The 23,444-nt window shown below is 55.5% G+C and overlaps 2 protein-coding genes across 6 annotated transcripts in view; one reads left to right on the top strand and one right to left on the bottom strand.

The window, feature by feature from the left end:
* RASAL1 (RAS protein activator like 1) overlaps nucleotides 1-8,123 on the bottom strand; it is a 28,673-nt gene extending 20,550 nt beyond the window's left edge. For 2 of the 5 annotated variants that reach the window (XM_008688909.2, XM_008688910.2), the window contains exons 1-4: nucleotides 7,805-8,121; nucleotides 3,699-3,755; nucleotides 1,072-1,185; nucleotides 872-933 (exon numbers count right to left, since the gene is read on the bottom strand). In XM_008688909.2, coding sequence (XP_008687131.2) covers nucleotides 872-933; nucleotides 1,072-1,185; nucleotides 3,699-3,755; nucleotides 7,805-7,869 — 298 coding nt within the window. In that variant the 5' untranslated portion in view covers nucleotides 7,870-8,121. Of the gene's footprint in view, nucleotides 1-871; nucleotides 1,186-3,698; nucleotides 3,756-7,804 lie in introns of all 5 variants that reach the window. The other 3 variants (XR_005831735.1, XM_008688906.2, XM_040619905.1) reach the window with 3 other exon arrangements.
* A 7,145-nt stretch (nucleotides 8,124-15,268) lies between these two features.
* Nucleotides 15,269-23,384, top strand: CFAP73 (cilia and flagella associated protein 73). The gene is made up of 7 exons (XM_040619904.1): nucleotides 15,269-17,189; nucleotides 18,519-18,624; nucleotides 19,384-19,488; nucleotides 19,825-20,025; nucleotides 20,472-20,693; nucleotides 21,002-21,160; nucleotides 22,717-23,384. Exons 1-7 carry the CDS (start codon nucleotides 17,134-17,136, stop codon nucleotides 22,795-22,797), a joined length of 930 nt encoding a protein of 309 aa, XP_040475838.1. The 5' UTR covers nucleotides 15,269-17,133; the 3' UTR covers nucleotides 22,798-23,384.
* The last annotated feature ends 60 nt before the right edge of the window (nucleotides 23,385-23,444 follow it).

The raw sequence follows: 23,444 nt of genomic DNA, 5'->3' as shown, positions 1-23,444 counted from the left end.
GGGGGAGGAGTACACCATACACCTGCCTATTTAAAATAGCTCTAGGGGCGCCTGGGTGGCTCAGTCAGTTAAGCGTCTGCCTTCACCTCAGGTCATGATCTCAGGGTCCTGGGATCGAGCCTCATGTCGGGCTCCCTGCTCAGCAAGGAATCTGCTCCTCCCTCTCCCTCTCCCCTGTGTTCTCTCTCTCTCTTTCAAATAAATAAATTAAATCTTTTTAAAAATAAATAAAATAAAATAAAATAAAATAACACAAAATAAAATATCTCTAGAAGGACATACAAGAAACTGACAACCTTGAAAACGAAAATGGAATAGCTGGGTTAAGAGGAACAGTTTCACCGCTAATTATACCTTTCGAATATTGAAGTATGTAAAGTAATTAACTACTCAATAAATAAACTAAATTAAAAAAAAATTTTTAAATCAACAGATGGGGATGCCTGGGTGGCTCAGTCAGTTAAGCATCTGACTCTTGGTTTCAGCTCAGGTCATGATCTCCAGGTTGTGAGATTGAGCCCCATGTCAGGCTCTATGCCTGCTTAAGATTCTCTCTCTCCCTCTCCCTCTGCTGCTCCCTCACCCCGCTTGGGTGTGTGTGTTCTCTCTCTCATTCTCTCTGCAAAAAGGAAAGAACGAAAGGAAGGAAGGGAGGGAGGGAGGGAGGGAAGGAGGGAGGGAGGGAAAGAAAGAAAGAAAGAAAGAAAGAAAGAAAGAAAGAAAGAAAGAAAGAAAGAAAGAAAGGTCAACAACTGAAATAATTTTCCACTGAAGACTCTGCTTCCTCGTGGCACTTGCTACGTGCCTGCAAACGTGGGCATGGCCACCCCTATTCCCTCTGCCCAACTGAAGGCTGCTGCCCCTCACCCACCTCGGGGGTCGGCTGCAATTGCGTCCTTGCTCAGCGAGATCTTGCCAATGATGTCGTCGTGCCTGTGGAAAGGCGGGCAGGGGAGGGTCCAAGTCATTGAGTAGCAGGAGCAGGCATCAAGGGCCGGCTGGGTGGATACTTTGCTCCCGGGCATCCCACCTTCCCCCAGGTGCCCAAACATGGGTCCCCAGTACACGCACCCCACTGTATCCTCGTCCAGCACATAGAAGGCCAGATGGTGGAAATCCAGGGGCAGGTGTATGGTGTACTCCTCCCCCCAGAAGGGGCTCAGGCTCCGCCAGACAGTTGCTGTCCTGCAAAAGAGAGCACAGGGGGCTGGGGACCCTTGGGCCACAGGTGGAGGACACCTGGGGACCCAGACACACACATGCACACAAACCGCACACATATATCACAAATACACACACAGACGGGCGCCTGGATGGCTCAGTCAGTTAAGCGTCCAACTCTTGGTCTCAGTTCAGGTCTTGATCTCAGGGTCATGAGTTCAAGCCCCACACTGGGCACCATGCTGGGTGTGGAGGCTACTTAAAAAAACAAAAACAAAACACAAATACACACCCAGAAACCCCAACGCTCACATATCCCGAAACCTACATACACACATGCACACACACACATACACACTCCCACAAGGATGCACACGAAAAGAGAGACACAGATACACCAAGAAAGCCAGAGACACATCCCCGTATACACAGATACACATATGCATCCTCAGAAATTTCTAGAAATGCACATCTATCTGTTTCTACATATGGACACATGCAGATACAGAGAAAACAGACACATTCACATAAACACACAGACCCAAAAAAATGTCCAGCACACAGAGACCCACAGACACACACTCACACACACACAGTGATAGATGGCAGATACACACAGAATCCCCCGCACAGTAACCGACAACACGCAAATTCCATTCATTCATTCATTCACTCCATAAACACCCTGGCTGTGTGCCAAGCCTTGTGGGCTATGGAGAATCAGAGGAAGAGGTGCCCAGGTCCCTGCCACTACAGAGCCCCCTTCAGTGGGCAGGTGCTCTCTCCTGAGCTCTTATGACACATAACACAGTGAGAGAAGTCCTGTGATTGGGGTGAGCTCAGTGGCACCTGGCTGGGTCTGCGGGTGTGGACAGGAGTCAGAAAAGGCTTCCTGCAGGAGCTAGTCAGGCAAAGGGGGAAGAGAAAATGAGGACAAGATGGCTGGCACAGCATGTGCAAAGGTCCTGAGGCAGGAGTGAGCTTGTTGAGTCTGAGGAAGAGGAAGGTGTTGGATGGGAAATGGGGAAGCGTGAGAGGCCAGGAGACCATGAAGTCAGCAGGAGCCAGAGTACTCAGGAAGCAAGAGGGAACCACAGGAGGGTTAGGGACCAAAGCAAGCCTAGAAACAGACACACACACACACACACACACAGCATCTTCACCCGACGCCCCTGCACATGCACTTCCCTTTACCCAGCAGGGAACGAGGAATCCACTTTGCCCAATGAAGACACACCCAAATCTATGGCTGCAAAATCGGGTCATACACCTGCCACTCTTCCCTTCCCTTTCCCCACACTCTTCCCCAACAAAGAGTGTGAACATATACACGCGTAGGCACACAGAGATGCGCACTCCGCCCTCTACCCCAGACCACCGTCAGATGGACCCCTCTTCCCAAACACCCTCTTCCACCTGGCCTGGCCTTTTCCCGGCTGGAAGTCCCTCTTCAGAGCCCAGAGATGGCCAGACAGCAGCCTGGGATCACACAGAGAATCTCTCTGTGGGTTTGGGGGTGGACCCACAGCGTGTGGGGAGGCGGCAGCATGGGCATAGAGAACAATGGAGGGGGTCAGCTGGGGTGCTGCAGGCTGACCCTCACCCATGTGGGCTCCCCACCCCCCGCTCTCAGCCCATCTGGACCAGAACCAGCCCCAGAAGCATCCTGAATACTGCTGTCTCCATAGGAACCCGGGCCTCAGCCACCCGCCCACCTGCCCACCCACACCACTCAGGCCTGCGGGGGCGGGAGCCAACCACAGCCCAGCCCGTGTCCCTCCACCCCCGTCCAAACTCACTCACTCATCAAACATGCTCGCGTCCTCACACGTGCTCATGATGGCATCTGTGTAACCAAACAAGCAGACACTGGTGCTCACGTGTGTATGCAGGGCAGCCCACGGGTGTGCACACACACCCCTACACACACACACACACACACACACACACACACACACACACACACACCACCGGTACACAATGTGAGCCTATGAACCGCACACTCCCAGGGACATGCACATGTGGTCACAGGCATTCACATCAGCCCTCCACCACCCCCACGCACACTCACAAGCAGGCCCAGCTGGGCACGCGCACACACACACACACACACACACACACACACACACACACCCTGGTGCCCGCAGCACCCAGCAGGCCCGGAACCAGCCAGCCCAGCCAAGCGTGAGATGCCCGCCTCCGGGGAGGCCACTACGGGAGGCACAGGCTGGCAGCCGCTGAGTCAGCCCTGGGACACCAGTAGGGACATCATCTGGTCCGGGGGTGGGGGGAAGGTGTCGGCCAGTCAGGATGGGGAGAGGGGAGCTGACAGCCCCAGCTGTCTGTTCCCAGAGGAGCAAAGCACCAAGCATCCACTGACAGCCCCACACGTCCATCCTCGGTGTAAGCATTGCCCTCGCCCGGCTCCTCTTTTCCACGTGCAATCTTGTGCCCAGACTCCCCAGGTCTAGAAGGAGCTCCTCCTCCATCCCCTGCCCTACGCCTCTGCCTGCAAGCCCGGCCTCTCCACTCCTCACCTGGCCACCACCTCGTCATCCACCTTCACGATGCAGTAGGGGTCACTGCTCCCAGACCTGCAGGAGGAGGACGTTCAGGAGGGAGGCTGAGAGGGCAGCCATGAGCGGCGGTCCCAACCCACCCTCATGTACAGATAGGGGCAACTGCGGCCCAGAGAGGGTCAGGGAGTAGCCCAGGGTCACACAGCAAGTCGGGCTAAGAGGCAGAACCTCAGGGGACCAGCAGGAGATGCCATGGGGCACAGCCCACCCACTGCATGCCCGACCCCCGTGCACGGGCTTTCTGGGCTTCCACCCACAGAGACAGAACACTGAGGCCAGAAAGTTCCCAGGGCTGGTTCCAGGAAGCCCGGAGCCATGGTCCACGGCATGCACTGGACAGGCATCGCGGTGTTACCACCTGCCAGCTGTGGAACCCGGCAAGCCCCTTCCTCTCTGTGTGTGCTGCTTTTTCCTCTCTATAACGTGAACACACATCTTGTTGGGGGGGGGGGTAAGGGGGGCCGGAGGAACAAAAGGAGATAACGCATGGTGGGCTGCATCCCCAGCTGACCCCAGAGCTCTCCTCCAGGAGCCTTAACGCCCTGGGGAAAGCATTGCCAACCAGCTTTTCATTTCCACGGGACTTTCCCTGGGGAGGGGACTCCCAGTGCTCAGCCTGGTGGGGATGCCCCTCTGCTGGCACAGAACAGGGCACCCAGATCTCAAAACTCCACCAACAGCACAGATGTGCTGCAGCCCCTTGAAGAAGCAGGAGCCATGAGCCAACCAAAGCCAGCTCCATCCCCCCTTCATAATAAGAGTTACCAGCCCCATCCCAAGCTGTCCACTAGGGCCCTCATCTTCCCTCTCTCCCATTGCACGGGCCTCCTTTGTCTTCCACCAAGCTCAGTCGAGCCTCAGGGCCTTTGCACTTGCTGTGGCAGCTGCCTGAGACACTCTGTCCCTGATCTCGTCATGGCTGGCTGAGTCCTATTATTCAAACCTCAGCCCCAAAGTCACCTCCTCAGAGAGGCCATCCCTGGCCACCTCTGTCCTTTGTAAAATTGACCTCCGATCCCTCTGGGCACCTGAAGGCATCTTGCTCCCTGTTTCTCTCTGTGTTTAGTGTCTGTCTCCATGGCTCCCTCAAACTTCTGAACTGTGAGCTCCTTGGGGGAGGACCTGTATCCTCCTTCCCACAACCCCCCACCTGAATTGGGATTCAAACCCAGGTCTGTGGGGCTCAGCACACATGCTCTTAACCAACGTCACCTTCACCCCAGCTCATAATCCTCTCCCCAAGTGGCCCCCTCTTCTGATGCCCCAGCCCCCACCCCTCCTCTCTCTCTGCCACCTTCAATCAGTCACCAATCCACAGATGCCCCAGGATTTCAGGGAAGGAGTTGCTGGCACAAGAAGCCAGCTGCCATCTGAGCCCTGTCTGCTGGATGAGTCCTTCCTTGTGCCTCAGTTTCCTCTCTGGACTCCAGCCCTCAGCTCCCTCTGTGTGGCTGCTCCAGTGCCTCCACTTCCCCATCAGGCCTCTATCCCTGAACACCTCAGGCTGGGTGGTGGTCTGTGTCCCTGCACTCTTTTCTGGATTCTACCACTGAACCCACTTCTGAGTAGTGCCCTAGGCCTCAGTTTCCCCTTCTGAATCTATCTCAAACCCACTGGGCTGAGTAACCCTGGGAGCCTCAGTTTCCTAATCTGGCTCTCTGCCCCGGGATGCCTCTGGCTGGATAACCCCTATATCTCAGTTCTCTGGCTGGGTTCTCTCTCCCTGAGCCTCTTTTAGGTACGGTCCCATTCCTCAGTTTCCCCAACAGCAGATGTGGAGGAAGATTGGCTGGGATCCCACTAGCAAAGAGCTGGGAGACACGCCCACTTCCGTCAACCAGGACTGACCCTGGGGCCCCTCTTGGGAGCCGAGCTTTCTCTCTCTGACGCACAAGGGCCTTATCAGGCTCCCATCAGGTAGGAGGCAGCAGTGGCAGGAGGGGTGCCCCCTCCAGACCCTCAATCTCTCCAGACCCTTGACCTCTCCCATGGGCCCTGCCCCAACTCAAGTGTGGGAAAGAAGGCCCCTCGGCCACTGCCTGCCCAGGGTGGCTTAGGCACGGGAGCAGTCAGGGCTCAAATCCCAGCTGTGTGACCTTGGGCAAGCGACTTTGCCTCTCTGGGCCTCTCTTTCTCCCATTTATAAAATGGAAATTCTCACAGGACCACAGGAAGTGTTAAGCTAGGACCTGGTCCAGAGTAAGCCCTGGATGACTTACAGCTGCTCTTATTAATAAGGGTAATACTCAAAAATTGTCAGTGGAGGCCTCCTCCAGAGTCAGGTCAGACCCTGCCCCCAAATCTGATGAGGCTTCAGGATGAGTCTGGGCCCTTTCCCTTAGGAGACCAGAGAGAGAACACACCCCCATCTAAGAGTCTCCATGGGTATGGAGATCCCAGCAGACTCTGAGGACAGCCCCTCTGAAGAAGGGAGCCAACAGTTAGGGAAACTGAGGCAGGGTGGCTGGATCCCCAACTAGGGCTTAATGACTCCTTCCCACCCTTGCTGTGGGGCTCACCTTGGCCTGAGAACTTGGGGCAGAAAGGGTGGCCAAGAAGTGTAGGAACCAGGTATGAGTTAACTCCCTCTGCAGGAGAGGCAGAAGGAGCCCTGCGAATCCCGTCGACCCCACAAGCCATGTCCACCCTGAGAGCTGTGTCCGGGGCCAAGCGCAGCACCCGCCACTCCCTCATGGCCCTCACCCAGGACCGGGAGATGGAAACCTGATTTCTGGAGGCCACCCCACCCCACCCCCGGCCCTCCGGCAGTTTCCAGGCCCCCATTCCTGGCCTCGCTGCCCCGACAGTTCGAGAATGTCATTCTCAGAGGCTCTGACAGGGTGTCCCAGAAGGAGGGAAGCAGGGGCTTGTCCAGATGCTGCATTCACACAGCCAGCGCTCTGCTTCTATCCAGTGCATGCTTATTCGGGGGTAGCTGATGAGGATGAGGGGAAGCTAAAACTGCTCACAGCAGCCCAGGGTTGGGGAGGGGTGAGGTTCATAAAATCAAAGGCGGGAGACCCCTCACTGGGGACCACAGCTGGGGGAGTCAGAGCATAGCTAAGCCCTCATCTCAACTTGAGTTAAGGCTCAGAATTCAGATTTCTGCTCACCTTGGCCACAGGGTAAATCCTAACAGGCTCTCCACCCCCCCGCAGCTGCTCCGGGCTGGGCAGCTCCTGTCCAGAGCTCCCATTGTCCAGGTGGGAAATTGAGGCCCAAGAGGACCAGGTTCAAGGTCACACAGCTGATGTCCTGCCAAGGATCCCACACCTGTCCCAGGTGCTGACACCTCAGAGCCCCTTCCGGGCTCCAGGCCAAGCAGGAGGGGTACCCCCTCCTGCCACGGTCTGCTGATCCGGCAACTGCTGACAGCCCTAGAGGAAGCAGAGCCAAGGACTGGTACCAACAGGAGCCCAAGGATCCTCCAGCCCCATCACACCTGGCTGGAGAGGGTGCTACGGCGAGGGGTGGGGGGGTCTTCAAGAGGCTCAGCATCCAGGGAAGGCCCACACAGGGAGCTACTCGCTGGGGAGCTCAGGGCTCTGGGTCCAGAGGACCCCAGTTTCCCCCAGGCCTGGCTGGGGGGCCACCTGATGACTGTCTTTGAACCTAAACACCAGATGCACAAAGAGGAATGCTGGGGCCACCGGCGCTCTAGGCCTTCTTCCCAGGGTTCTTTTGATAGGCACCCACCCTGGTCTGGAGAAGCCCCACGTCTGGCACCGGCCTGAACTAACGAAGAGATTCCCCCCACCTCCGATACCCTCCCCAGCTCCAACAAAATCCGACCCTCCAGTTCCCTTTAGTACATCGCAGGAACAAAGACACCCCCCTTCCTGGGGGCAGGTGGCGCATCTGCTAAGTCTGAGCGCCCCTTTCCGATAGGACAGCGATGGGCATGGGGTTTTAGCCCCGTGAAGGCAGATCTGCACCAATACTGTGCCTTAGACAAGAACCCCCTGACCATCTCCCCGACCCTCCCCGGCATGCGGAACGGGCGACCCCCGCCCCATCCCATGTCGGTGCACCCCTCACCCGCGACTCGCCCCGGGGGTACTCACACGTCCTTGGCGGGCAGCGCCCGGCCCTCCACCACGCGGACATTCAGGGAGCTGCTCTTGGCCATGGCGCCCAGCCCCAAACTTTAGGGCAGCAGGGTGCCCAGGTGCCGAGGCTGGACCACGGAGGGCGCGTCTACATGTCACCAGCTGCGAGCCCGACGCCCCGTCCCGGGGTCCCAGCGCCGCCTATGCGAGACGCGGGTAGCAAGGCGGGAGGTTTCCGGAGGAGAAAGAATAGGTGTCCGGGGAGGGGGAGCCCCTCGGACTCTACAGGTAGGAGCGGTGCGCGGAGGAAGCCGAGCGCGCCAGGGGCACCCGCAGCTCTGGCCTTCTAGTCTGGAGCTCCGGGAGGGCGGGCAGGGGGCGGGAGGGGCCGACCAGGGCCCTCCCCCCAATCCCGCCTCCCGCGTGTCCCCCGCCCGTCCCCGGGCCCCCTCGCGCGCCCTCTGCCGGCACCCCCAGGCAAGTGCGCCGGAGCGCACCGGCCGCGGAGACCTGGGCACGCTGAGACTGACAGGTGGGGAGCGGCCCATGGCCAGGGCGGGCGTGGCCGCCGGCTCGTGGTGAGTTGGCATGGGGTTCAGAAGACACAGCTTGTCCCCTGCCTGCCCTCCCTCCGGCACAGTTGCACCTCCCTGGCCCTCCCCTGCCTCCCATCCCGGCTCCGCCTCCTCGGTCCCAGCTCCGTGCCCTGTCCGGGAGCAGTACCCGCGGCCGGCGGGAGGCGTCGCTAAGGAGGGTGTCGCACATTCAGGGTGGGGGTGGCGGGTCCGTTCAGAGTCAAGGGAGGGGCCCCGAACATCCCCTTCCCTCTCGTTTAGTTTCCAATTAAACCCAGACTGTGCGAGCGGCAGCTCCCACGTCACGGGCTGGCACTGCGGGGGAGGCGGCTGCGGCTGGAGGGGGAGGGGAGGCCTGAAGATAACCACGAGAGCAGTGACAGAAGTCATCTACAACTGTTTGAACACTGACTGTGTGCCAGGCACTGTTCTAAGCGGTTTCCGGGGATTGTATCGTCTTCGTCCTCACCATAATTCTACGCACTAAGTACTATTGCACTATCGCCCCTATTTTATGGATAAAGAAACAGGTTCAGAGGGATTAGATAGCTAGGGAAGGCCGCAGGCAGTAATTGGCTTGCCTTCCTGGATTGGAATCCTGACTCCACCACTTGCTAGCTGTGTGGTCTTGAGCAAGTCACTTAACCTCTCTGCGCCGTGGCTTGCTTTTGTCATCTGTTCAATAGGAATAACATAGTATTCTGCTCACAGGGTTTTGAGAGAATTCGATGAGATAAAGCAGACTGGAAAGAAGCAGATACAGGTCTCAAACAATCAGAGGCTCGTAAGAAGCTTCTAGAAGGCGTTTGCTATTATCATTATTATTGTCCTTCGAGGCATAACTCAAATGTCACCTCTCCTAGGAAGCCTTCCAAGATGCCCTTCCACCCCCAGACAGAGGTCTTCTCTTTTTCTCTGCTTCTCAGCTCCAGGTTTGTACATTTTTCAAGTGTCAAAACTTGGGAGTTTGAAAAACACATTTGAAACAATGCGACAGGAAGAGCCTGTCCCAGGGCAGATACTTACACTATTTCTCCCCATAAGTTTATTGTTTACCCGCCTGAGAGTTCTTGGAAGAGCTGGCACCAAGCCTGACTCAGTTTGGTCAGTGCAGGGCTGGGCACCAATGGGAAGGCCCCAGCTGAATGACTACCACAGCCGACGCCCAGACCGGCGGGACCAGGAGGGCCCCGAACAGCCACAGGAGTAACCAGTGATCTGTCTCCCAAGTTCCCTCCTTGACTTCCCAACCAGAACCCCAGCCAAGCTGGTAAGGGATTCCGATCCCTGGAGTTCTCTCCCCAGCTGGCCGCTGTCTGCTGAGTCCTCCAACTTCCAAAGACTGGGCCTCCGTTACCCCATCTGGGATATGGGTCTAGCAGGGCTGGCCCCAAGGCTTAGAAGTATTGCAGCACCCTTCAGCAGGGAACGAGAGGCGATCCAGGGTCGAATCCAGAACCACGGTAGCCCCAAGGGAGTGTTAACCACCAATCCCCTCCAGCGGCCTCACTAGTCACCCCCGATCCTTACCAGGGGAAAACGGTACTTGCTAAGTACATGTTACTTCAAGACAGGCGCCCTGTCCTTTTCCTGCCCCCACCTAGGTGAAAGCTTTAGGCTAACCCTTTTTCTTCTGAGATCCTGCAGAGACCTCAGATAGGCTCTCCGGCTCCCAGGGACCCGTGACAGAACCTGAGGGGCCCGGTCCTGGGGCCATGTGGGACGCCAGCCAAACCGCCACCAGCCAACTCGGCCAGTCTTCCGGAGCTGAGCAGGAAGTCGCATTCCCAGAGTCCCCTCCACAGGCCCCCAGGGAGGTTATGAAGGCTATGGAATGTGCCAGCCAGGCCTCCACGGAGCTAGCTCTGTCACCTGTCCAATAACCGGCCTTGGACCCTGAAATGCGCCTGGAGCTGTGGTCACAGTCCTCAAACTTTCCGAATGGCTTCGCCACTTCCTGTTGTTCTGAGAAGCTCTGACTTGAAACTAGCAGAGGGTTTGAGGTCTCCCAGGGCAGCTCCAGTTGAGGGACCAAAGGGTGAAGGGGGCGGAGAGAAGGAGTGTGACCTGTTGGATACCACCCAGCTCAGAGAGGGGAGGGTAGGCTCACAAGCACCCAAGCCTGGGCCGTCACGTGGGAAGGGTCTCATCTTTCTCACGGTTGTTGTGAGTCGATCCAGAGGCAGTGTAAGGCACCTGGCATCATTCCTGGCACAGAGTAGATGCTCGAGAAATGCCTCCTCCCTTTCCCCTTCCTTTAAGCCCTTAAAGACAAGCCCATGACCATCTTCTTGCCAGCTCTCTACCTAGCCTAGCACCCCTGGGCTGCATACAAGTGCTGCAAAAAGCCTAAAGTGGCAGGAGACAGACGCTGAGCTCAGGGGGTAAGAGCAGAGGTTCAAGCACCCAGCCAAGCCAACCTGAGACTGAATTGTGGCACCTACCCTTATGAGCTGGGTGTTCTTGGGGACCCTCTGGGAGCCTCGGTTTCCTTATCTGTAAACTGGGGATAATAACAGCACCCACCTCATCGCCTGGGTGTGAGGATGGGATGAAGAAAAAGTCAGCTGTTCGGCACAGCCTGGCATACAACCAGGGCTCAGTAAGAGTCATGGCCATAGTAGGACATGCTGAACCCACGGCTGTGTCTGACCCCGAGCTGCCCTAGGTGGAACACCAGGCCCCACCCCGAATTCCAGGCACGGATGAGGCTACCACACCTCAGTAGCCAGCCACACCTCAGTAGCCAGCGAGGCTCCAGGCTGCTGCGCAAGAATTTGGGGCTTTGCATCTCAGCTGAGAAATCCGATCGAGAGATCCCAAGGTGAGGGAAGGCCGTTTTCCATCTCACGTGTTCGGCAATGCCACAGCGGGAACGTGAAACCATCCACGGCAGAACCTACCCCCATGGAAACTGGCAAATACTATAATGTGGGGGGTGGGGTGGGAGGGTCAGTTTAACACCACACTAGATTCCCCTTCGAGACACCACTCCTGAACTCAATATTCTTAAGATTTTACTCCTATCCCCTCACCCCACACCCACAGTGCCCTCGCCCTAGGCTGCCTTCCAAAGCCCTTCCCCTCCGTTTCCCCGTTTCCTTGTTGATCTCCCACCCATACAAGTGAATAAAGATGTGGAAGGGCGGGGCTAACAGAGTGCGGACAATGTCGTGTCAATGTCAGGGACTACGACTGGGCTGTTAAAAAGGATATGCTCGAAGACCTGGAATGACAGGAAAAATGCTAAAAAAGAAAATATAAGTAATGGGGGAAACACGATGCCGCAAAATATTATATGTATAGTCTCTGTATGAATATTCCTTTTATTCAGTAGATCTGTGTTGAGTGCCTACTGTGTCCCAGGCAGTGGGGATACAGCGAGGTACAAGACGGCCCAGCCCTGCTCTCCTGGGGCTCTCAGGGGCGTGGGGAACTGACAAAAGTCGCTCGCCGCTGAAGAATACGGTCAGTAGGAGGTAGGAAGTGATACGCAGACAGTAAAGCAGGTGTCACAGTAGGGCAGCAGCGGAGGGCTTTCCTAGACACGATGACATGTGCTGCTTTTTTTCATCAGAAAATGCTCTGCGCTGCCTCCCACTTCTGAAAGCACCCCTGCCCCGGCTTTGTTGATGGCCCACAGCCTCCGGGAAGGCAGTCGAGACCACTCCCCGCCCCCCTCACCCCTGCCTGTTGGCACCACTCTGTGACCTTGGTCTCCTGTTCTCTTGTTTTGTGGTATTTTACACGCTCGTCGTATCTCTTAAATGTCAGGGACAATGTCTGATTCATGCCGCGCCTCCCACACCGCTTGGCACATAAGAAAGACTGAAAACACACTCGCGGGGTTAAACAGAATTCTGTTCCCCTCCAGGGCTGGAATCGGGCCTCTCTCGTTGCGATAATAGTCGTATTATTTCTTACTTCCTTTCTCCCCACAGTGCCTAGGATGGCAGCATCACCACTGCCAACTTACTGCCTCTCCGCGCCACCTCCACCCCCAAACCAGGGCCAGACCCCTTCTCTGGCTCCACAGACCTGTCTGTCTCTAGACCTCAGTTTCCCCTCCTGGAAGTGGCACTATCCCTTCCGAGGCCAAGGTTGGGGCAAGGCAGACAAGCCCTGGCCCGGGTTGGGGGTGAGGAGCGTGTTCTTTGTCTCGGGAACACAAAGCCCCATTTGTGATCGCCGGGCACGATTCTGGGCCGGGAGCCACGTAGGACAGGAGGCTGCGGTGGGAGGAGTGGGCAGGATTTCCACAAACCCCTCCCGTGGGCTGGCTGCCGAGGAAGCAATAAGTCCCCTCCTCCCGCAGCCTGAAACAAGGTATCCGTCTGTCAGTCTGACTCCCCCTGCTTCCTCCTTACTCAGCCCTACTCCCCAAGGTGCCCCCTCCCGCCCCTGCCTTGGAATGGAGAAGTAGGAAGGGGGAAACCACCCAAGCATGAGACCTGGCGGTGGGGAGAGTGGATATTTCCAGAGCTCTGAGCTGTGGCCAAGGGCAAGGCCAGCCGAGAAGCCGTGTCCTGCTGTCACGCAGCAGCCCCACTCACCCTATCTCTCAGGATGTGGGGACAGACATAGGTGGGGGTTTGGGACCTGTGCCTCAGCAGCATGGCAGGGGAGCCCCCAGGGGACCTGAGAGCAATGGGGCATTTAAAACAGAACTGCTGAGGCCCGGGGCACGGACCCATAGCTTCAGCCTCGTGAAGGTGCAGGGACTTTCTTCACTCCTTGAAGCCATGAGCAGTTAGTTCCAAGGCAGGGATGGGTTATCTCTAAAAACAAAACGAAGGCCCACCACTTCTCAGCCTCATGTCCTCGGAGGGTCACTTAACTTCCCTGGGCCTCTATTCCCTCATCTGTTACTGGTCACAGGTCTGGCCCCTCCTGGGCCCTCTCGCATCATCCTTGAATGCTGCACACCAACCTGCAGACCTTTGTTCTCTTTGTGAGGAGGGGCCACATCCTCCTGCCTCAGGGCCTTTGCACATGCTATCCCCTCTACTTGGAATACTTTTCCTTTCTTCTTCTTACCCCTCCTCATCCTTCAGGTCCTTATCTCACCCCTCGCATGTTACTGCCTCAAAGAGGCTTCCCTCCCTGCTCCTTGCACCCTAGTTCTGCTTTATGCACTGCTGTATCCTCACACACTGCCTGGTACAGAGTAGGTGCTCAGTAAAACATCTGCCCCCAAAAAACACCTCTAAAAGAATAGACATCCAAAAGGCTAGGCTGCATACTAGCTTCAAGATGACGACAGCCACTCAAGAGGGAAGGAAGGGAATGAACCTGAGGAGGGAAGGATCCAAGAAGGGCTCAACTGTATCCAGAGTATTGTGGTTAAGAGGGTGGGCTCCACACCCAGGTGGCCCAAGTTCAAATCCCACCTTACACTTGACACAATGCGTAAAGGAAAAAGTGGCAAATCAGATCATCCAAATTTAAAACCTTGCTTTGCAAAAGACCATGTGAAGAGACTGAAGAGATCACTACAGCCTGGGAGAAAATATCCAACAGAGGATTATCTGGAACATCGAGACCTGTATCTAGAATATGTAAAGAAGTTCTCAAGACTCAACAGCTAAGAACACTGCATTAGAACACAGGCAACAGGCACGAACAGACATTTTGCTGAAGAGGATACACAGATGGCAAAGAAGCACACAAAAAGTTGTTCATTGTCACAGCCGGGAGAGAAATGCCAAGGAAAACCACAACGAGACACCACTGCACACCTATCGGGATGGCTAAAGCGAACGTGGTGAGGGCGAGGATGCAGAAAAGGGGATCGCTCATACACTGGCCGTGGGAATTTAAAGTGGCACAGCCGCCCTGGAAGAGACTCTAGCAGCTTCCTTAACGATGGTGCTCGTGGGCATCTATCCTGGAGGGAGGAAAACTTAGGCTCACGCAAAAACCAGGACATGAATCTTCACGCTGGCTTTATTCAAGAGAGCCCCAAACTGCAAATAACCCAAACGTCCTTCTACCTGAATGCTTCACCAGTCACGGCACACCCATCCCATGGCACGCTACTCAGCGATCAAAAAAAGTAAACCCTGATGCGTGTAGCAAGCAGGATGGATCTCAAGAGAGTTAAGCTGAGTGATAAAAGCCAGTCTCGAAGGTTACATACTGTGCAATTCCACTTATATAACATCCTTGAGGGGACAAAACTGTACAGATGGAGAACGGATACACAGTTGCCAGGGGTTAGGGAGACAGGAGGGAGGGAGGTGGTCTTAGCTATCAAAGCCTGGGTGGCTCAGTCGGTTAAGTGTCTGCCTTTGGCTCAGGTCATGATCCGGGAGTCCTGGGATCGAGCCCCGCATCAGGCTCCCCGCTCAGTGGGGAGTCTGCCCCTCCCTCTCCATCTGCAGCTCCCCCAGCTCATGCATGCTCTCTCTTGCACTCTCTCTCAAATAAATAAATAAAATCTTAAAAAAAAAAAAAGCGTAGCATGAAGGATCCCTGTGAGAAACATTCTGTGGGTAGCTTGATTGTGGCTGTCACAGGAGTCCACGTGTGATAACTTTGCACAGAATTAAACACACGCACACACACACACACGCAAAGAAGCACATGTAAAACCGTGAGGTCTTAATGAGCCTGGTGGATTGTATTGTTGCCAATTTCTTGGTGGGGATATTGTACTGTAGTGTGCAAGATGGAACCACTGGGGGAAATGGGCAGAGGGAAATGGGATTTCTCTGTGTTACTTCTTCAACGGCATGTGAATCTACAATGATCTCTAAATAAAAAAGTCTTCCAGGAGCTACACATCTATTAGAATGACCTTAAAAAAACCCACCAGTACCAACTGCTGGCAAGGATACAGAGTAATGAGACCGCTCGTGCATTGCTGGTATGAATACAAAAATGGTACAGCTCCTTGGAAAAAGTTTGCAGTTTTTTATTCAGTTAGACATAGACTCACCATATGACTCAGCAATCCTACTCCTACGTATTTATACAGAGCAGAATGAAAGCTTATGTTCACACAAAAAACTGTACATGAACACAGGCTATATTTGTAATTGCCCAGAACTAGAGATGACCCAGCTGGAGGCTGACTAAACAGACCATGATATATACTCAAATACTACTCGGCAATGAAGAAGAAGGAAATACGGGTACACGTGTCGTCTACATGAATGAATCTCAGATGAACACTCCTGGGTTACAGAAGCCAGACTCAAGCAGCTACAAAGTACAGAATTCCATTTCTGGAGACACCTGGGTGGCTCAGTTGGTTAAGCATCTGCCTTTGGCTCAGGTCATGATCCCAGGATCCTGGGATGGAGCCCCCACGGAGCTCCGTGCTCAGTGGGGAGCCTGCTTTTCTTTCTGTCCCTCCCCCTGCTTGTGCTCTCTCTCTCTGACAAATAAATAAAATCTCAACAACAACAACAAAAAAGAATTCCATTTCCAATATTCTGGAAAAGGCACAACTATTGGGACAGAGAACAGGTCAGGGGTTGCCAGGGGCTGGGGCGGGGACAAGGGCTGACTATGAGGGAGCATGGGGACTTCGCGGGGTGATGGAAACATTTTGTATCTTGGCTGTGGTGGTGGTTACGTGACTTCACGCATTTACCAAAACCCATAGAACCGAATGTAAAAAAGAAATGAATTTTACATTATGTAAATTATACCTCAGTATTTTTAAATCAAGAAAAAATTAGGTCGTGTATCTTATAACTTCACATCAATTTATGCAGAAGGATATATGGGCAATTTAATGCAACATGCTCAAAGAGGAAAATGTATATTATTTTTGCTCCTTTCTAAAAATATGCTCTAACAAAATGCTTAGGAGTTGTTTTTAGCAATGTAAGCATTATAAGTATAGTTTTTTCCCTAATGGTGTTATTCTACAATAAGAAAATGCATTTCTTGACATGAAAAAAATTATTTAAAACAGGAAACTAAAACGATAGAAAGCAAAGATGATGAGATGCTAGGGTGTGTTATTTCTGGGTGGAGGACCCAGGGGTATTACTCTGGGCATTTTTCCCTAATACCATCCCCTGGAGTGCTGTTCTAAGAATTAAATTGCTATTATATAGACAGTGCTTGGCACAGTGTCTGAGCCACAGTAAGGGCCCAAAGTATGTCAGCTCCTCCCCTCCCCTATTCTCCAAATCTAGATCATGGGTCCCTTCCAAGCTGGTCTCCACTGGGTGGTGCTAATCTCCCTCACCGGGCTGGGGGCTCCATGAGACTTGGCCAGGGTAGCCCCATCCCCAGCAAAGGGAGTTGACCTTCAGTGAGCTGCAACATAGTAGGCCCTCAGCATCTTGCCAGGGAGTGAATGATCCTGCCCAGGACCTGGCAAACAGTGGGCGCCCAATAAGTATTCTTTTGAACGGGACAACTGAGCATACAGCCATGATAGAGGCGTTCCATCCCACCCATCCAGAAAGGGGCTTGACCAGACGTGGGGCGCCAAGAAGGTAAATTTTTGGCTGAGGGACCCACCTCCTCCTCGCTGCACCCCAGTTTAGACTGGGAGTTAAAGCCGCCTCTGGAAGGGGCAGAGCCTGCTCCCTCCCTCTGCCTCCCAGGATGGATGCCCCAGGCCTCAGGCAGGCAACGGAATGTTGTGTGGCTGGTTGCCCTGGCAACCAAAGCCTGCTAGGTGGCTGACTTCTTAGAGCACAGAGCTCGCCGCCTGCTGCCCTCCATCTGAAACCCCCAGGGCCTCCGGAGCTCGTGCAAGACTCCAGGCTGGTGGAAAGAAAGCCCGGGGCAATTGCAAGGAAGATGGCCGTGCCCTGGGAGGAATATTTCCAACTGGCCTTGCAAGAGAAAATGCCCAAGTGAGTGCTTCAGAACAGCAGGGAAGGGTGGAAGGGGGGAAGAAGTGGGTGGGATGACCCATGCCTTCCCCTTGCCTGTGGCACCCTGCTTCCTTCGGCAGTTCCTGGTGGCGGATTACTGTCCCCACTTCCCAGAGGGAGAAACTGAGGCTCAGAGGAAAGTGGTCTCTGGGCTAGTTAGGGCAGAGCTAGTTAGGGCAGAGCTGGGGGGCCAGCCCAGGCCTCTCTTCTGGTCCTGATCCCCACCCCGGGCTGACGTCCAGCTGAGATTAAATCGTTTGGACTGAGGGGGAAAGGAATTCTGTGAACTCGTGCTCCCCTCTTCCTGCGAACTCTGCATTTTCAAGGAGGAGTGGAGGAAGCTTGTCGGGGGCCTGCTTTGTGCTCTACAGCGACAGAGAGTCCCAAGCTCAGTACTGGGAATGCCCTGCTGGACAGAATGTTCAAGCAACCCTTCTGCTCTCTACACAGCACCGTGGAGGGCTGTGTGCAACTCCCCTTCCCCCAACACACACCCCAGCTAGACTCCAGATCCCAGCCTCCTCCTGGAGCCCCCGCAGGGAGGTCTAGGGGAGGTCTAACAGCCTTCCAGCCACAGCTTGGCCACAGCAAGGAGCTGACCTCCCCTGTGCCCCATTTAGCCTTCCACCAGCACCTTCCTTCCAGTTCACCTGGAGTTCACTGCGCCCCCCCAACCCCGTCACTGCACCAACCAACTGTGCTCTCAAACTGCAGCGTGACCACCCTCCTCACCCCTCCCCTACAACCACCTGACCAGAACCAAACCCCATTACCATCTCCTGCAGCTGCCCTGCCTCTCTTATGGTCCTCGCCCCCCACAGCAGCCTCAAGTGTCTTCTACAAACCAAGGTCTTTCTCTTGGAGCCTTGGCATTGGCTGTTCCCTGCAGGTATCCACGCGCTCACTCCCTCTTGCCCTTCCAGTCTCTGCCCAGATGACCTCAGGTCTCCTCGGAGACTTTTTCACCTCCCCATTGAAAGATGTCCTTTTGCCTGCTTAATGACCTACCATGTCCTAGCATTATTTATTGTTTGCTAGCTTTGCTTTCTGTGGCCCCCCAGCAGAACGCCGGCTTCTGGAAGGTGGGGATTTTTGTCTGCCTTGATCACATCTGCAGCAGCCCCCCCGCCCCCGCCCGTCCTAGAAAGGTGCCTGGCACAGTGCAGTTGCTCAGTATAATTTGTTGAATGAGTGAACAATTCAATAGCTAGTATATGGCTAATGGGGGCATTTTAGGCACTAGTGGAGAGTCTGGGGGCCCTGACTCTTGCCTCCTTTATCCCCACCTCCCCCTTGGAGCCCCTCCAGGAAGATCCCAGAGCAAAATGTGGACCACCTCCCACCAGTGCTGCGCCTCCTGGAGAAGAGGCAGGAGCTGGTGGATGCAGACCGGGCTCTGCAGGCCCAAAAGGAGGTGAGCCTCCACTGCAGTCCCTGAGATTTTGGGGGACCCCAGGCAAAAAAAAAAAAAAAAAAGATGGTGAGCAGGGGTTGCGAAGTGATAGAACCAACTTATTAGCTACAGGGTCGGAGACAGGTCATTTCATCACTCGGAACCTTGGGTTCCTCATCAGTGATCAAATGAGGATCAAATGAGATCAGCTGGTGCAAATAAATGTGCACTGAGCACCTACTATGTGCACCACACTGCACCGGGATCTAGAAATCTCGCCATAGTCCCCGCCCTCATGGGGCTCACGTCTAAAGAAGGAGACAGACAAGTGTCCAGGTAGTGACGGCTATCAGGTGGGGAAGCACTGAGAAGGCTGTGGGAACCCGGAGGAAGCCCATATCTCCACAAAGGGGTGGCCAAGGAGGGCTTCCTGGAGGAAGTCATGTCTGGGGATTGGGGAAGGGCATGTCAGCTAATCCGGCAAAGGGGGTGAGGTGAGGAGGGAGAAGTGGGCAGAGGGAACAGCGCATACAAAGATCGGAAGGCAAGGACAAAACACAGGTGGATGAGTGTCTGGAAGACAGTGTCAGAGGAACGGGGTAAGATGAGGCCAGAAGGAAGAACAGGGACAGCGGCATTCAGGGGCTTCAAGAAGGCATTCAGTCTTCATCACCTGTGGTGGGAGCCACGGCGGCGGGGGGGGGGGAGTATGAACCCGAAAGCACTGGATAACTTGAACCCCCAAACGCACACACACCCCTACTCCTCACCTCTCCCCAGGTGTTCCAGACCATGATGGCAGCGCAGAAGCAGCGCTGGGAACAGGTGGAACAGAAGGAGCGGGAGCTAAAGGGGTCTTTTGTCCGCTTTGACAAGTTCTTGCAGGTAGGTGGAGACGGCTGGGGGAGGGGAGGCAGGTCACTGGGTCACAAAGTCACCATCCCCTAGGGGCCAGACTTGCATGTGAATTCTAAAAGTGGGCTTCCTAATACAAGAGAGAGTAGTACGAAATACTCACGCACTGCCTGATGCATTGGAGTTTTTTAAAAAGCATGGGGGAGAAGCGAGGGACCAAAACCAGAGATACTGGCTGAATCTGCCCACAGGCCATCTGTTTGCAACCAACCGCGCGCGTGCCAGTGTTGGGGCAGGTGGAAGCGGTGAGCCCCGCCGGCTTCCAAGTACTGAGGGCAGTCGCCTCCTTTCCATCCGCCTCCCCAGGACACCGAGGCCCGACGCAGCCGCGCACTGCGGAGGGCGGCAGAAGAGCGGCTGCAGGCAAGCCGCCAGGAGGCTGAAGCGCTTCGGCTTCGGGCCCAGCTGGAGGAGCTGCAGCGGGAGCGCGCGCGGCTACAGCGGCGGCTGGAGCGTCTGGAGCCCTGCGCGCGCCTGCTGGGCCAAGTGCTGGAGCAGCTGCCCGAGGTGAGCGCCCTGCCGATGGTTTTGGGCCTCTGGGACGGCTCTGGGTGTGCACTACTGGAGCGCCGCCTGTATGCCAGGTATCACCACTTATTGAGCACTGACTGTATGCCAGGGACAAGGTTTGTCCTTGAACTCTTCCCAACGCCCGGTGAAGTGAGTCCTGCTCTTGTCTACAGCATTTTATAAATGGCGAAACTGTGGCTCACAATGGTAACTTCCTCTCTGGGAGACACAGGCGAAAGGCGGGGGGTGTATCCAGACACTCCATAAATAACAGTGGAATGAAACAATCCGAGGTAGTGAGGCTTGGCTAGGCTTTATGCTGGGGTGGAGAGGGCAGGGGTAGCCCTCATTCCTGGGGTAATGCCCTCCTTTCGCACGTGGGCTAACCGAGGAGGTGCCCGAGGGCCAGGTGGCATGGGGACCCCATCTCGACCCCACCCCAGTTCCAGGAGGTCCCCGAGCTGGTGGCGCGCTTCGACGGCCTGGCCGACATGCAGGAGGCGCTGAGGCTCACGGAGCGCCAGCGGCTGGCCGAGCTGGAGGAGGCGCGCGCGCGCCTGCAGCAGCTGCGGGACGCCGGGCAGGACGAGCTGCTGGGGCAGGGCCAGAGGCGAGTGCAGCTGCTGGAGCGCCTGGAGGCTGCGAGGGAGCGCACGCTGCGCGGGGTACGGCACACTGGGAGGAGGTGGGCACAGGGGACCCCAGCCTCCTATCGCCCGGGACGAGTGCCAGGGTTCATAGGAACAGAAGCGGCAGCGCTTACCCCCAGAGGGGCGTTGGCGGGAACGCGCAAATGCAAGCGTCAGAAAGCGCTTTAGTGCACAGGGGGACGGTCCTAGCGGACGTGACCCCGGGTTCCTGCTTTCCTCTCCCCGAGGCGCCCACGTACCCCTGACTGGAGGGAAGTGGCGGGGCCCCAGCCCTCCTCAGCCAGCTCCAAGCTTGATCTGGAAGGGGGCGGGGTGTTCTTCAGGAATCCAAGTGGATTGAGATCCAGAACACAGCGGCCGAGAAGACCCTTCTCCTGGGCCGCACTAGAATGGCGGCGCTCAACCTCTTCCAGCTTGTGTGCCAGCACAAGAGGCAGCCCCCCGCCCTGGACATCGAGGACACTGAAGGGCAGCTGGAGCAGGTGCGCTCCCTCCTTACAGCCCCTCCACCCCCCGAACCTTCAGGAACTTCCCCGCACGGGAAATCTCACCCACTCAGGGTTAAGCATGACCCTCAGTGAGCCGCACAGACGCTGCCCGCACCACAGATGTGGGCTCCATGGCCACTTGGGAACCCTGCCTAGGACGCCTGGGTTGGGTCTCGGCTCCGAGGGGCATCTGGTCTGTGGCCACAAGGAAGTCGGGCTCCTCTCTGGGGCCCAGTGTGCTGATGACACCGCACGTTCATGACAGCAGTCTGTCCTTTGTCCCAGGGTCAGACAGCACAAACAAGTGACAACATCGATGAGAAACCAGGTGGAGACTCACCTTTAATTAATCCCTGAGACTCTTGCTCCCTGCATGGACAGGCCTCAGCTTCCCTAGGAAGGGAGAGGGTGGGGCTGGGTCCTTCCTTGTCTTTCTGCACAAGTGCATCACAAATGTCACTGTGGACCAAGTCATTCAGGTTTGCAAGGTTGTAGAATGTTTGACATGGGTTATAACGGAAGGAGGGGTTTCTGACTTCGGACGACTCTGTTGCTTCTAATGGGGACCCAAAGCACGGTCCCTTTTACTGAAGAAACAAGTAGAAATGCTTGCCTGCCCCTGCCACCCCTGTCCTGTGCCCAACACCCTGGATCCCAACCAAACACCAAGAACTTGGGCCCCGGGAGCCTGCCTTTGTGCCACATGCTGAGTGGGACAGATCTGTGGACACCACTGCTCTCCCAAGTGTGGCCCAGTACCCTGAGCCACACAAGATGACACCAGGAGGGACTGAGGCTCAGTATGACAGAGTGGGCAAAAGCCTGTCCCTTTTCAACCGACCCTGATCCTACCAAGGAGAAAGGCTCAGTGCAGGGCGAGTGTGCCTTTAACCCCTATAGTGCTCCCTGGGCCTGGGCCCGGGCCTCACACTCCCTGTAAGCAGCAGCGGCGGGCCAGAACCAGGAGTGCAACTGGGTTTCATGTTCATCATAGTATTTTTCCATTGCCCCGCCAGTTACGACAAGGGGTAACTAATTCTATTTTTGTTAGAAATACAGTTTCCTTCTCAAGTGTTTATTTCAGTGACAAATGTGAAGGGAGGACCCAAGGGTAAGTTGGCCTCAAGTTCTGGCACTTGGCAGTGGGCCCATGGGCATTAAGTTCATATCAATAAGTGTTAATTAAAACGAAATATGGAAGTGTTAACCCATGGAGATGAGAGCAGGTCAAACACCAATGAATATGACTGATCTATTAAAAGGGGGAAAATGAATTAATAGAAGTGAAAATACTCATTTAATTATAATGCAGGTGATAACCAGCTAGGAAACTGAGGGTGTCTGCTCACAGACCATTCAGGAGGCTTGGACTGAGGCTGAAGGACCCAGAACAGCCTAGGGCAGGTTGGCTGGCCCCTGGGAACCACTGTCATCGCTTTTAATAGGGATCTCCACCCCCAACCCCTGCTCTGTGGCATCCTGGGTTGGGGGGGGGGTGGAACTGGACACTCAGGGGCTGGGATGTGACTGGCTGTGCTGGGGACCCACAGGTGAAGCTGTTCATCCTGGACCTCTCTGCCATGCTGGCCAGTATTCGTCAGGCCGAGCCCACACCTGCCTCCCAGCCCTGACCCAGGTGAGTAGGGGGTCAGGGGGTCCCCCAGAAAAGAGGTGCACATTTCCTGCGGGGTGTGTGCTGAATGGTCCTCACCTTGAGCTCCGAGCGAGATGGGAGGGCCGTGCCCGCTCAGACTGCTGTGGGGAGTAATGGAGGGGCATACAACAAGTACTAAATAAATGTGGGCTATGTCCTTCATCCAATCCCTCATCCACCACATGGCCTGGGCCAGGTCCTCCCTCCCAGGGGAGTTATGGCATTAAACAAGCCAATGTGTGTCAGGTGTCTGGAATGAAGCCCAGTGCAAATTCTGGTAAATTCTAGATGAGTGTTTGGTAAGTAAAGTAAAACAGAGCAGCAAGAGGGCCACACAACAAGCACCCACACATGGGGCATCTGCTCACAAAGCTTCCTCTATTGTGGATCCGTGGCCTGAGAATCCAGCTGCTGGAGGCTGCCCTTGACCTTCCCAAGACCCCACACTGGGGCTGGGGAGCCCAGGGCTTGGAGGGCAGAGGCCAGGTCAGGTTCTGACCTCTGTGGGTGTGGTGGGGCCATGTGAACCCCTTCACAGCCAGAGGAGGAGCCGCTGAGCCCTGTGCCCCACACCCCACTTCCCAGCTCCTTCCCCATCCCCCACTCTCTCAACTCAGCAGGCAT

The sequence above is a fragment of the Ursus maritimus genome, unplaced genomic scaffold (genome assembly GCF_017311325.1).
Source record: "Ursus maritimus isolate PB19 unplaced genomic scaffold, ASM1731132v1 scaffold_33, whole genome shotgun sequence".
Taxonomy (NCBI): Eukaryota; Metazoa; Chordata; class Mammalia; order Carnivora; family Ursidae; genus Ursus; species Ursus maritimus.
The sequence above is the reverse complement of the archived record's forward strand: the minus strand, read 5'-3'. Positions and strand labels throughout refer to the sequence as shown.